This window comes from Zingiber officinale, chromosome 8A, assembly GCF_018446385.1.
Source record: "Zingiber officinale cultivar Zhangliang chromosome 8A, Zo_v1.1, whole genome shotgun sequence".
Lineage (NCBI taxonomy): Eukaryota > Viridiplantae > Streptophyta > Magnoliopsida > Zingiberales > Zingiberaceae > Zingiber > Zingiber officinale.
The window spans coordinates 25,914,386-25,928,548 of record NC_056000.1 but is presented as its reverse complement, the minus strand read 5'-3'; the positions used below and the strand labels follow the sequence as shown (position 1 = coordinate 25,928,548).

General features: G+C 36.8%; 1 protein-coding gene across 1 annotated transcript; it reads left to right on the top strand.

The window, feature by feature from the left end:
• The first annotated feature begins 8,170 nt into the window (after window positions 1-8,170).
• On the top strand, window positions 8,171-14,049 carry LOC122008099 (fimbrin-5-like). The gene is made up of 14 exons (XM_042563701.1): window positions 8,171-8,721; window positions 8,814-8,984; window positions 9,070-9,308; window positions 10,690-10,861; window positions 11,179-11,217; window positions 11,310-11,378; window positions 11,489-11,605; window positions 11,900-12,111; window positions 12,182-12,340; window positions 12,399-12,598; window positions 12,690-12,847; window positions 12,939-13,035; window positions 13,282-13,373; window positions 13,727-14,049. The coding sequence occupies exons 1-14, from the start codon at window positions 8,635-8,637 to the stop codon at window positions 13,841-13,843; spliced, it is 1,929 nt and encodes a 642-aa protein (XP_042419635.1). The 5' UTR covers window positions 8,171-8,634; the 3' UTR covers window positions 13,844-14,049.
• Window positions 14,050-14,163: the final 114 nt, after the last annotated feature.

Here is a 14,163-nt window from a genome sequence, read left to right as displayed (position 1 = left end):
CGGAAGAGGATGCGGTGGAGGGATCAAGCATTTGAGCGGAGAAGCGGAAGGGTTTGGGGTTAGGCTTTGGCGGGACGCGGTTTTGGAGTTGGGAAACGAACGGGGGGATTGCATGGCAAGCACTGTCCGCCACGTGCTGTCGTTTTCCACATAAGCATGTGCCACGTGTTCTCAGAGGCATCACAATATAGTCCGATTTATTATCTATTTAAATCTTTCGATTATAAGCGGGTGTTAATTATCTATTTATTATCTATTCCCCATAGATTCTTTTGGAGTTGGGAAACGAACGGGGGGATTGCATGGCAAGCACTGTCCGCCACAGCAACGCTCCAAATAATTAGTGGGTGTTAATGTTACTGCATGTGATCTGAATTTAGATGATTAATAAAACAATTAAACAAAAAATTCTTAATATTTAAGTCTATTTTAAAATTTATAATATTTTTTTAGATAGGAGTAAAAAGTTTGATTTTTTTTCTTAATTTCACTTTCACTATTTTAATACAAGTGAAATTATACATTTATTTATATTTGTTGTTGAGATCTGTTTGATTAAGTTAAAGATTTAAAACATGAAAGAATAATAAGACATGAATTTTAATTTAGTTTAACTAATTGTTTTTGTTATAAAATAAACATTCAATATATTTTATTTTAAACATAAGGCCGCCCATGTCGCCTTCGGCATCACCCCGGCAGCATACTCCCCTCACACCAACAAAAGCTTCGAGGCATCATTTCTTTTGTCATCATGCTCTCACACCGGTGTCGACACCTCTTCTTCCTCTCCACGGCAATGTTGCCGACTCCTCCTCCCCCTTTTTCCTCTCCACGCTGCCTTCCGCGGCACCCCAGCGCTGTCGTTTCGCGCTAGGAAAAGTGCCCCACTATCGTAAATGCCGCCTTCGACGCTGCTTGCTGTCGATGCTTGTTGCCTTCTTGGATGGACCACCCTTCTCCTCTCTTCCTCTCCCCCCACGGCTAACACCGTCTCTGCTCGCCATTTTCCACTCTGATGCTACCAAGGAGCACCACCGTCGCCTCTTTCCTTCCTCCTCACACCACTCTCACTGTCGACGCCAGCAAACCTCTCCACCTCTGTTGCACAAAGAGAGGGGTAACACCTCTCAACCTCTAAATCGTGGAAGAAGAGGAAGAGAGATAAGAGATCGCACGGAGCAACAAGACAAAGACGCACAAAAGGAGCAAACACATGGAAGAAGAAGAAGAAGAAGAGTTATCATGGTTCGGCAACATGCCTACTCCACAAAAAAGGCCGAAGCTTTATTAGAATTCTTTTTACACAAGAGAAACACATCTAATGATTCTTGTGTTTTGTTGTTATACAATGGATTTACAATGATCCCTATAAATAATGCTAAACCCCAGACCCGGTAAAAACGTAATAGAATTTGTTATGAAAAATATAACAAAATTCTGTTATATAAAATCTTAACATAATTTTATTACGAAAAATCTTAACAGATTTTTCTTCCATAACATCTCTCATATTAACCTTCATCCAAATATGAGTCACTCGTCAACAATCTCTACCTTGGCGAATATTCACCCATTCGAAGAATACGAATATCTGGACAAAACTCCATCTGGATCTCTGGGTCTGGGCTTCCTTCCTCTAGCATCTAGAGAAATGGTTCAAGTTCAAGCAATGCTTAAACTTCTCTGTGGTCACTGGCTTTGTCAGCATATCTGCAGCATTGTCTGCAGTGTAAACCTTCTCAAGTTGAATTTCTCCGGAAGCAATCAACTCTCTGATCTTGTGAAATGTCACATCAATGTGTTTGGTTCTCGCATGATACACCTGATTCTTCACCAAATAGATAGCACTCTGACTATCGCATAACAACTTGACTCCACCTTGCTGAATATCCAGTTCTCTAACCAACCCTGTAAGCCATACAGCTTCCTTCGCTGCTTCAGCTGCTGCCATGTACTCGGATTCCGTAATAGACAATGCAACAATAGATTGTATCATAGATTTCCAACAAATAGGTCCTCCTGCCACAGTGAATACGTATCCTGTAGTAGACCTCCTGTTATCTAAATTTCCTGCATAGTTTGCATCTACGTACCCAGCAACTAAAGGATCTTCCGGTTGTCTACTGAACATGATGTCATAATCAGTTGTATTTCTCAAGTATCTGAAAATCCATTTCACTTCATCCCAATGTGGTCGACCAGGATTTGAGAGAAACTTGCTTACCATACTAACTGCTTACGCCAAATCTGGTCTCGTGCAAACCATAGCATACATCAGACAACCAACTGCACTGACATAAGGAACCTTTGACATCTCTTGGATCCCATCATCCGTCTTTGGACATTGTGTACTGGATAACTTGAAGTGATGAGTCAGGAGTGTGCTCACCGACTTTGCATTCTTCATGTTGAACCTATCCAGCACCTTCTCCACATAGCTACGTTGAGACAACCATAATCTTCCTGCAACTCTATTCCTGTGAATCTCCATCCCAAGAATCTTCTTGGCCTCTCCCAAATCTTTCATGTCAAATTCCTTGCTTAGTAGTCTCTTCAATTTGTCAACATCTCTTATCTTTTTCGCAACAATGAGCATGTCATCTACATATAATAGTAAGAAAATCAGTGATTCATCTTCAAGGCCCTTCACATATATGCAACAGTCATACTCGCATCTTCTATATCCGTTTTAAATCATGTATGAATCAAAATGTTTGTACCATTGCCTAGGAGATTATTTCAATTCATAGAGTGATTTCTTCAACTTACAAACCAACTGCTCTTGTCCGGGCTGACTAAATCTCTCAGATTGTGACATAAAAATCTGCTCCTCCAAATTTCCATGAAGAAATGTCGTCTTCACATCCATTTGCTCCAAATACAAATCGTGATGTGCCACCAAAGCCAATACCACTCTAATTGACGTATGTCTTACCACTAGAGAGAAAATTTCTTCATAGTAAATTCTCTTTCTCTGTGAATACCCCTTTCCTACCAACCGAGTCTTGCACTTCACTTCTTCTCCCTCTGACATTGCTTCTTTCTTCTTGAATACCCACTTGCACCCTATAGCTTTCTCTCATTCAGAAGTTCCACTAGATTCCACGTTTGGTTCTTATGCAACGACTCCATCTCCTCTGCCATAGCACCCATCCACCTGTCCTTCTCAGAGCTATGTATTGCCTCCTGAAAAGATGTAGGGTCTCCGCTACTAGTGATAAGTGCATAAGATACCAAGTCTTCGAATCCGTATCTAGTTGCTGGTTTTACAACTCGTCTCGTTCTACCACTAGTTATAGTGTGATGCTCCGTGTGCTCTGAGCTAGAATCATCAGAGTCATGAGTCTCTAGCTCCACCTGCACAATATCTTTCTCTATGTTGCTTTGTGGTGTTCCCTTTCCTTCTTCCTGAGTACGTTGTAACATAGCTTTCTCGTCAAACACCACATCTTTGCTGATCACCACCTTGTTTGCCTTAGGATCTCAAAGCTTGAAGCATTTAACTCCTTTCTGATAGCCTAGAAAAATGCATTGCTTTGACTTTGCATCCAGCTTTGATCTTTCCTCACTAGATATGTGCATATAGGCTAGACATCCAAAAACTCGAAGATGAGAGTAATCTACTTGATTCTCTGTCCATACTTCCTCTGATACTTTGCCTTCTAGTGCTGCCTTTGGTGATCTATTAATGAGATAACATGTCATGGTAACTGCTTTCGCCCAGAAATTCTTTGCAAGCCCTGCATTCAGCCTGAGACATCTTGCCTTCTCAATGATTGTCCTGTTCAACCTTTCTGCTACCCCATTCTGTTGAGGTGTCCTGCGAATCGAGAAATGCCTCATTATCCCATGCTGCTCACAGAATTCCTGAAACTTTGAATCTGTGTACTCAGTCTCATTATCTGACCTAAGGCATTTGATCTTCCTTCCGGTCTAGTTCTCTACTTCAGTTTTCCACAATTTAAACTTTGCAAAAGTTTCTGACTTGTGACGCATAAAGTATACTCATACCTTTCGTGAGAAATCATCAGTAAAACTTACAAAATACAAGTGCCCTTCACGTGATGCTACACTGGCCGGTCCAAGAGATCCGTATGTACGTAGTCCAGAATCCCCTCCGTCTTGTTTGTTGCCGTCTTGAATTGCACTTTGCTCTGTTTCCCAAGAACACTGAATTTGCAGAATTCAAGCTTGTACGTTTTGACACCCTTCAACAAATCTCTCTTGTGAAGCTCTAGCATCCCACGTTCACCCATATGTCCTAGCCACATATGCCACAAGATAGTATTGTCTGATTCAGACTCCACCGAGGCAGCTCCACCTACAACTGTAGTCTCTATCAACTTGTAGATGCTTTCTACTACTTTTTGTCATTTCATTATCGTCAGAGCTCCCTTGCTGACTTTCATCACCCCGCTCACTGATTTGTAATTACAACCAATACCATCCAGTATGTCTAGTGAGATCAAGTTCTTCCTTAGCTCTAGTATATATTTGACATCACATAAAGTTCTGATCACACCATCAAACATCTTGATTCTGACATTCCCTATGCCGATAACCTTGTATGATGCATCGTTTCCCATCAACACTGAACCAGAATCCACTGCCCTATAGGTGTCAAACTAATCCTTGTTTGGAGTCATGTGATATGAACATGCAGAGTCTAAAATCCATGCATCCGTCAGCTGCTCCGAATTTGATATAACTGATAGCATATCTCCATCATCACTCTCTGAATTTTCTTCTTCAACTATGTTTGCAGACTTTGCCGAACTACTTTTGTTCTCTGCAACATGTTTCTTTTATTTCTGGACAATTTCTCTTGATATGATCTTTGCCTCCACATTTATAGCACATGATCACCTTTTTCCTTCTCGACTTAGAACGAGTCTTGTTGTTGTTGTCATATCCATGTCAAGATTTGCTCCTACCACGCTCTTGGTTGCTATTTACCACAAGTCCTTCTCCTTGAGAAATTTCATCGCTTGTTTTCTTCCTTTGGTGAAAACCTAGCAATGCACTTGTGATCTCCTCCAATTTGAGAGTTTCCTTACCCCACATCAAAGTAGTAACCAAATTTTCGTACGTAGGAGATGAAGGTAGATAATTCAACAACATCAGCGCCTTGTCTTCGTCTTCGATCTTCACATCAATCCGCTTCAGATCACTTACAATCTGGTTGAATACGTCGATGTGCTGGCTCAGATCGGTTCCTTCTATCATCTTCAGCTTGAATAGTTTCTGCTTGAGATACAACTTGTTTGTCAATGATTTTGACATGTACCGGCTTTCCAGCTTTTGCTAAACTGTCACCGGTGACTCCTCGTCCATGACATGGTACATCACGTCATCCGTAAGACAAAGCCTAATTGTTGCTACTGTCTTCGCCTGAAGTTCTTTCCAATCTGATTTCTCCATGCTTTCCGGTTTTCTGTCTTCTAGCGCCTTCACCATGCCTTGTTGCACCAACAAGTCCTTGACCCTTCTCTGCCATAATTCAAAGTTTCCGGTTCCGTCAAACTTCACCATATCAAACTTTGCAGAAGTTGTCCCTGACATGTTGAAGAAATCCGCCAAAAACCTGTAGCTCTGATACCAATTGTTGCGCAAAGAGAGGGGCAACACCTCTCAACCTCTAAATCGTGGAAGAAGAGAAAGAGAGAAAAGAGATCGCACGGAGCAACAAGACAAAGACGCACAAAAGGAGCAAACACGTGGAAGAAGAAGAAGAAGAGAAAGAAGAAGAGTTACCGTGGTTCGGCGACGTGCCTACTCCACAAAAAAGGTCGAAGCTTTATTAGAATTCTCTTTACATAAGAGAATCACATCTAATGATTCTTGTGTTTTGTTGTTATACAATGTATTTACAATGATCCCTATAAATAATGTTAAACCCCAGACCCGGTAAAAATGTAACAGAATTTATTATGAAAAACATAACAAAATTCTGTTATATAAAATCTTAACAGAATTTTATTATGAAAAATCTTAACAGATTTTTCTTTCATGACATCCCTCATATTAACCTTCATCCAAATATGAGTCACTCGTCAACAACCTCATTGCGGGTCAGGTCGTTGCCGTGCACGCAGTCTCCCTCTCCCTTGGCACGTGGGTGTCCACAACCGTTTCCAGCGGTCGCTGCCCTCCGGACCACTGGCAGCCAAGTCTGACCTCTAGTTCCATCCTTGCCGGCATTAATAGCCGCCCCTCAACTTCCTCCTCCAGGATGCCACATCATCGCCTCCCATATTACCTCATCGAAGGCCATTTCCGGGCCATTCACATTGTCGTATGCCTTTGATGTTGTTCGGGCCTCCGGGCCACTGATGCGATTATGCTCTGATCTGACCTATCCTCGGCCTTTAATTTAAGCTGTCATTGTATCGACCTTGAGCCGCCGTCGTGTTCCAGCTTTCGTGACGTTATTGTATCCTGGTCTATGCGCCGATGTCATATCCCGGCCTACGTGTCGCTATTAGGTCTTGGCCTACATGCCGCCTTTCGGCTCCAGGTTGCGTTCGGCTTCGTGTCGTCAGATCTAGCCCCTCATCCGGCTCGCATTCATCTACTCTTTTGAGTCGCGACAAACTCGACCAGCGCCGTGATCGGCTCACCGATCCACCAGAGGGCGCCCGAGGGTCAGGATACGTTCTCTATTCTTATTCTATACGCATTTTATTACTCTACTATTTGTTTTATTCCTTATATATTCGTTTGATTTGCCTCGAGCATCGGAATACTAAGGATCAGTGCAATTCGATCGCTGGCTGTAGATTGTATTGACTAAAGGATTTCTGACAACTTGATCAAAATAGAAGGTAATTTAGCATACCCCCTTCGGGCCATAATGATTCGATCAACATTCCCGCTACATTATCCCGACAGTCCATCTGATTCAATTTGCAGACAGAATCATATGTAATTTAGTTAAATATAATAACCTTTATATATATATATATATATATATATATATACAGATTTGTTATCCTGCGCGACGCCACAGTGCGCGACTGTGCGCGCCGCGCAAGATAACAACGGTTTTTATTTTATTTTTTATTTTTTTTTAATTTATGAATTAAAAAATAATTGAAAAAAAAATAAAATATTTTTTTAAGAGTTTATTTCTAGGGTTCAGACTTTGATTATAGTGTTAAAGCTATTTTTTTTTTTAGATTTTATCTCTGGGATTTAGGCTTCCCAATTAGGTTATAGTATTTGGTTTTTAAAAAAAAATAAAATAAAATTATTTTAAGTATTTATTGAGTATTGTAATATGTTAAGGGGATATATTAATGTATTAGAAATTTATATAAGGAAATGTGAAATTTTTTAATTATTTTTTAATTTAAAAACTAATAAAAAAATAAAAAAATGCCGATTGATATGCTGCGCGTACACAGTCGTGCACTGTGCAGGCGTGCAACATATCAATCCTCTATATATATATATATATATATATATATATATATATATATAAGTATCAACTTCACCAATTGTGGAGGCATTACTTGCTAGTACAATGAGAAGTAATTTTAATAATAAAAAAATGGAATAATGTTTGGATAATGAATAAAAAATGTTAAAATTCTAATAAAAAAGAGATTTCCCAAAAATAATATCACCAATATTAAATCTCATGTTTGTACATAATTTATTAAAGAAAGCATTTAAAATGATACAATATTAGTCACGACATATAATTAGAGAATGATTATGGTAAATGAATAATGGCGAAAATATTTTACAGCCATAGCTATTCGTACAGTTGTTAACACGATTATCAGATGGTTAGTAATATTTTTAAGATTAAGAAAATTACAACTCGGCCCGTCCATGCACCTTGGTATTATTATTACGTCACCACGTAACTTCATCCGATTTTCAAAAATTTTAAATTGACAAATCGAAATGAATTGTTCAGGTGTTAGAATTTCATTAAATATAAATTCAAAGACGCCGTTGCTAAATTATATTATGTATAAGTCAAAACTAACCAAATAAATAAAACTCATAAATAAAAATCTTAATCACTAATTTTATTTAAATATTTTCCATTTTTTAATCAAATTATATTTAAAAGGAATAATTATATTTATTTATTCATTTATTTGTTTATATATATACACACGCGGAAGAAGGTCGGTCATGTCCGACTCCTTAAACTCCGCTAGTCCGTAGAATCGAAAACAAGCTCTTCTCCTTCGTTTGCTAATTTTATCTCTCCCTTCCTTCCTTCCTCCATCAGATTTCTAATCTTTGGAACTTTTTCTTTAGGTTGCAGCATTAAATCGAGTAGGCTCTACGATCTCTCGTCCTGTTTCATCGCCAGGAGGATTAGGGAGGAAACACCGAGCACCGATTTTGAAAGGAGATCAAAAGGGAAACAGCGGAATGCTTTTTTGTTTTCGATTTGAAACAACTCCACTTCGTTGATCTTTTGTTGAGATCTTTCTTTAGGGTTGTGAGTTCGCATTTGGACGTCCCATTTCCTGCTTCAGTTTTGTGTTTTTTAGAGGGGAAGTTGCAAGTTTTTCGGTGTAGGATAAGGGAACATTGCGATTGTTGGGATTGGTTGTGCGATTTGGATCTGATCGGTTCCGAGAAAGCATAAATTGATTGGGGAAGATGTCTGGATTTGTAGGGGTTGTCGTCTCTGATGCTTCGCTTCAAAGTCAGTTCACTCAGATGGAACTCCGAGACCTAAACTCTAAAGTAAGCTACTGTTGTGTTTTCGAACCATTTTTTTAAAGTTATCATCGACTCGCAGATCCTTTCGCTGACGATTTGCTTGTGTATTTCCTTAGTTCCTTTCCACAAAACGGGAGAGAGGGCATGTGACGATCAAAGAACTGCCGCCGATGATGGAAAAGTTGAAGGGCCTGAATGATATGGTTACGGAACAAACGATTGCCGAAATGTTAGCTGAATCATACCCTGATACCGGCCTCGAGATAGACTTTGAATCGTTTCTTCGGGTAGTTCTGAGTTCCAAATCCTGAAATGTTCTTGTTAGAGTCAGATTGTATTGTTAATTTGGTTAAACATTGATTGATTTGACAGGCATATTTGGATCTTCGATCCAAAGCAAGGCAAAGAATAGGCAACTTGAAGACTGCTGTGTCATTCCTGAAGGCCTCGACAACCACGAACTTGCATACCATCAATGAAGCTGAAAAGGCTTCTTATGTGGCACACATCAACAACTATCTTGGAGAAGACCCGTTCCTGAAAAAGTATCTGCCATTGAATCCAGCAACCAATGATCTGTTCAATCTTGTTTTGGATGGAGTTCTTCTATGGTAAGTTGTTGATGGTTTTTCTCATTCCTTAGCCATTTCCCCCCTCTTTGCTTATAATTGTTTATTAAATTATTATAATGGTCATTAAATGATTTATATATTATAAATATGTTTAATTACCTATACAACAACGTCAACATTTGTGGAGCTATCCTGATGTTGATTAGAGAAAAAAAGACTCACAATATTAAATGAGAAGCTTCAATATTTATGTTCATGGTTTAGTTTCCCAATTATACCTCACGAGATTGCTAAGAAAATGACCTTAATGAAAATTTGGTAAATAATAAATTACAAATTTTCATAATTGCCATTTCTTGAAAATGAAATTTGAAGAAAATGAGTGGAAAATATAATAGTTTCCAATAATTTACTAATTTGTAGTTATTAATTTTGGTATTATTTTCGTAGAATTGTCTCTAACTAAAATTGTTATACTTAATATGAATCCAACTACCAAAGTAGTAGTTATTTACATTTTTTTATAAATAATTTATATTGGTTAAAATTCTATTTGAAAGATCGATATTTTTTTTCAAAGTATTTTCTCTATTTTTATGAAACTTCTTAGATTAAAAATTTGATACGAAATATATATTGGGAGATTGTATTTCAAATCAATTTAAGTTGCAGAATTCAGAATTTTAAATTTTTATAAATATTTTATTTTTATTGTCATAAAAGGTCTTTTGTATTTTCAAAAGATTTCCTAAATTAATTATGATTTTAAAATAATATTTACTATATTATCCAATCAAAAGTAAGTTCAATTCTCATGTTATGAAATAATTTATCTATCATTTAATTATTTATGTTATCAATTAAAATTAAAACAAAAATCTATCTAGAATTTTGAATTTAAATAACTGAAATAACTAAATTGATTCTAAAATACGTTATAAATTACTGTTCAAAAATATAGTTTATATCGTTTTGAAAAAATAGTTCTTATACCTAATCTAATTCTGTAAACATTAATTGCCTAGAAAATTAGGACTATAACTCGAGACTGCATATATGATCCTTTTCATTTTAGAACTTTTTGGTTAATATAAATTAAGTACATCAAAGTAATAATTTTTACTCATATGATTATATAATATCAATAAAGATTGATATGGTAATATGATAGAAACTTGTTCATTAATTTTAAGTCAATATTTTTTCTAAAATCAATTTACATACATTTTCTTTTTAACAATAATAAAAATATTTTATAATTAATTATCAAGTTCAAGTTTATTTTGAACATTATAAGGTCATGTCGTTCCTCTCTCTCTCCCTCTCCATTTTTTTTTTTTTCAAAAATGATCCAGCTTTCTCCTATTTTTAAAGCAACGATACTTTCTCATATAGCGCCATATTTTCGAATTTACTTCAGTAAATTGATCAATGTTGCTGTTCCGGGGACAATAGATGAGAGAGCAATAAATACCAAAGGAGTGCTTAACCCATGGGAACGAAATGAGAATCACACTCTTGGCCTTAACTCAGCGAAAGCTATTGGGTGCACTGTAGTCAATATTGGAACGCAGGACTTGGTTGAAGGAAGAGTAAGTGCCGTATTTTCCATTCAATACAAGCATCCATTTTTTGTTGGACTTTGGCAGTTGTTTTCTTCAAGAGAAAAGTTTTCGATTAAAATTCACACTTTCCTTTTAGTAGCTATATAGTGTCAAAATTCATTTAGTTCGGTTAGAAATATGATATGAATAGGAGATCTGTCATCAAGAAATTGGATTCAGCCTCTTCGGCCATGTTCTTTGCAGTTCATGCTGTGAATCCTCTTGCGGTGTTAATTATTCCTAACATTGATGTATGATCTGTATAGTTCAATAATTCGAACTGAAATATTTCTGTTTTCATGCAGCCACATTTGATACTTGGTTTGATATCTCAAATCATAAAGGTAAGTGGTTGATTGTGCTATTTTAATAAGCAGATAGAAATTTGTGTCTGAAAAGAAAAACTAACTGAAATTCATCTGATTTCCTGTGTCAGATACAACTTTTAGCAGACCTTAACCTTAAGAAAACACCCCAACTTATGGAGATAATGGGTGACAGTAAGGTGAAGTATAAGACTAAGTTTTTTTTTAAAAAAATCTTTTTCTTATGCCCTTGTTGTTAGTGTGGTCTCTATGGAAAACTGATTCCAGTTTGCCTATTCTACTTTTGCAGGATGCAGAGGAACTACTAACTCTTGCACCAGAAAAGATGTTGCTTAAGTGGATGAATTTTCATCTCAAGAAAGCTGGCTACGGAAAAACTGTAACAAATTTTTCTTCTGATGTGAAGGTATGTGCTAGGTGCAAGCGCAAAGTAATTTCTTATCATTTTCTTTTTTTGCACATTGCAATATCACTAGAATTAAGATATTGAATCCAAAATATGCTAAACTATTGTCTCATTAAATATTCTCTTTAGGTTTGAAAACAGAATTGATTATATGTTTTGTTCAGTCATCCTTTTTCGCGGACATGATAAATTAGTTAGTTCTCAAGAGTCTTAGTACACCAGAACGGACAATTCTCTGGTCAAGATTCTACTTTGGGATAATTTATTTTCTTGAAAAACCGATTTAATTTACAGGATGGAGAGGCCTATGCTTATCTTCTTAATGCTCTTGCTCCTGAGCATTGCGACTCTTCAACCAAGAATATTGAAGATCCTAATGAGAGGGCAAAAAGAGTATTAGAACAAGCTGAGAAGCTGGATTTGAAGAAATTCTTAAGTGCAGACGACATTGTGGAAGGCTCTCCTAATTTGAACCTTGCATTTGTGGCACAGATATTTCACCACAGGTTAGAACTATTTTAATGGGCAAGGTTGCTTGATTCTGGTGGAGTTTTACCAGTTTCGAATCCTATGCAGGAATGGTCTTTCCACTGACAACAATCAGTTACCCGCACAAATTACGCCCGACGGTGATGATATCCAGGATACGAGGGAAGAAAGAGCTTTTCGACTATGGATCAACAATTTTGGAATCGCTACATTTGTTAATAATTTGTTTGAAGATGTCCGGGATGGGTAAGAACTCTTTGAACAAGAATATTCTTGTGCATTGAACTAATGTTGACATTTACAGATGGGTTCTTCTGGAGGTACTTGACAAAGTCTCTCCTGGCTCAGTTAACTGGAAGCAAGCAACAAAGCCTCCAATTAAGTTGCCTTTTAGAAAAGTTGAAAACTGCAATCAAGTTGTGGAGGTTGGGAAACAGTTGAAACTTTCGCTGGTGAATGTCGCTGGCAATGACATTGTGCAAGGCAACAAAAAGTTAATTATTGGTCAGTTGCATTTCTGCGCTGCGTTTTAAATTCACAAAGTAGGCTTGGATTTTTCTTTTTTGTTAAGAACTTTCTGTTGTTTTCTTGGCAGCTTTTCTATGGCAATTAATGAGATTCAATATGCTCCAACTTCTCAACAACTTGAGATTTCACTACCAAGGAAAAGAGATATCAGATTCAGATATTCTAAACTGGGCCAACAATAAAGTTAAGGAATCAGGGAGAAGTTCTCAAATGGAGAGTTTCAAGGTATATTTGAGATCAACATTCAATTTTGTTCTGTTTAAACATGTGCACTAATCATCATCTTTACTTTTTTAACGTTAATTTTTTTTCCCAGGACAAAAATTTGGCAACTGGGATATTTTTCCTTGAGCTTCTTAGTGCTGTGCAGCCTAGGATGGTTAGCTGGAATCTGGTTACAAAGGGGGAAAACGGTATGTTTATCATTTTACACCCAATCACTAATACTGCTAAGTTATTTAATAAATTGATGAAGTGGCAGTTTTCAACTCTAGTGGATGATGAATAATGCCAGGTGTTTACCACATTATCATTCTGTTGAATTAAGTAAATTGTTAGTTTTTAAATTTTGGAGGTAGTTTGAGGATTTAAAAACTTTAGAGGACTTTGAAATGAAATTTCACTAAATCATCATCTCCTTTAATCTCCTTTAACTGCAGATGAAGAAAAGAAGTCTAATGCTACGTACATGATTAGCATAGCAAGAAAACTTGGATGCTCTGTCTTTCTGTTGCCTGAGGACATCATGGAGGTAAAAGTGCATCTATAGTTTCTTTTTCTCTTAAATGACAAAATTTTCAGTCACTAGTAGAATAAATAAAATGTTATAGTCAATTTGCATTTCCTGCCAACATACATATTTCAAAGGGAGAATAGCGAGTTTACCTATTATTCTTACACTTATTTTGACTTTACCAATCTACTGTCAAGAAAATTATCACAATTCATCTGTTACTACGAACCTGCATTTGTATTTTGTCAGTATTAATGTGAAATAAAGTTTTAAAAGGTATATTAGGCACTAGGTTGTCACGTTTTGCATAAAGCATGCGGTTTGCAAGAGCAAATACGGTCGATAGTAAATATTTACTTTTATTTTGATAGGTAAACCAAAAGATGATCCTTACGCTTACTGCAAGCATCATGTACTGGAGTCTGAAACAGGCTGGAGGAGGAAACTCCAAGCCGGCAGAATCTCTTCCTGAAGTTCCAGAGCTCTAGCTGATATTGATGCTACATCTACAGTCGCAGAGGAGTTGTTGAGCAGAACACAAAGGTTCTTGCTCTTTACTGTGTTTTCTGTTTTTATTGTATTGAATTTCCTTTGCGTCAGAGAGCAAAAAGGGAAATATGTAGGATTGAAATGATTTTGTAAGATTTTGTCACATTCATTCTTTGGCAATTTATTGTTTTTCTTGAATAATGTTTACGATATTTTTTGAACTGTGATTTAATGATGCATTATATATCTTGTGAATTTATTGAAAGATTATTCTATTAATGATTGTCTTTTTTTTATCATAACTGTCAATGACTAATTT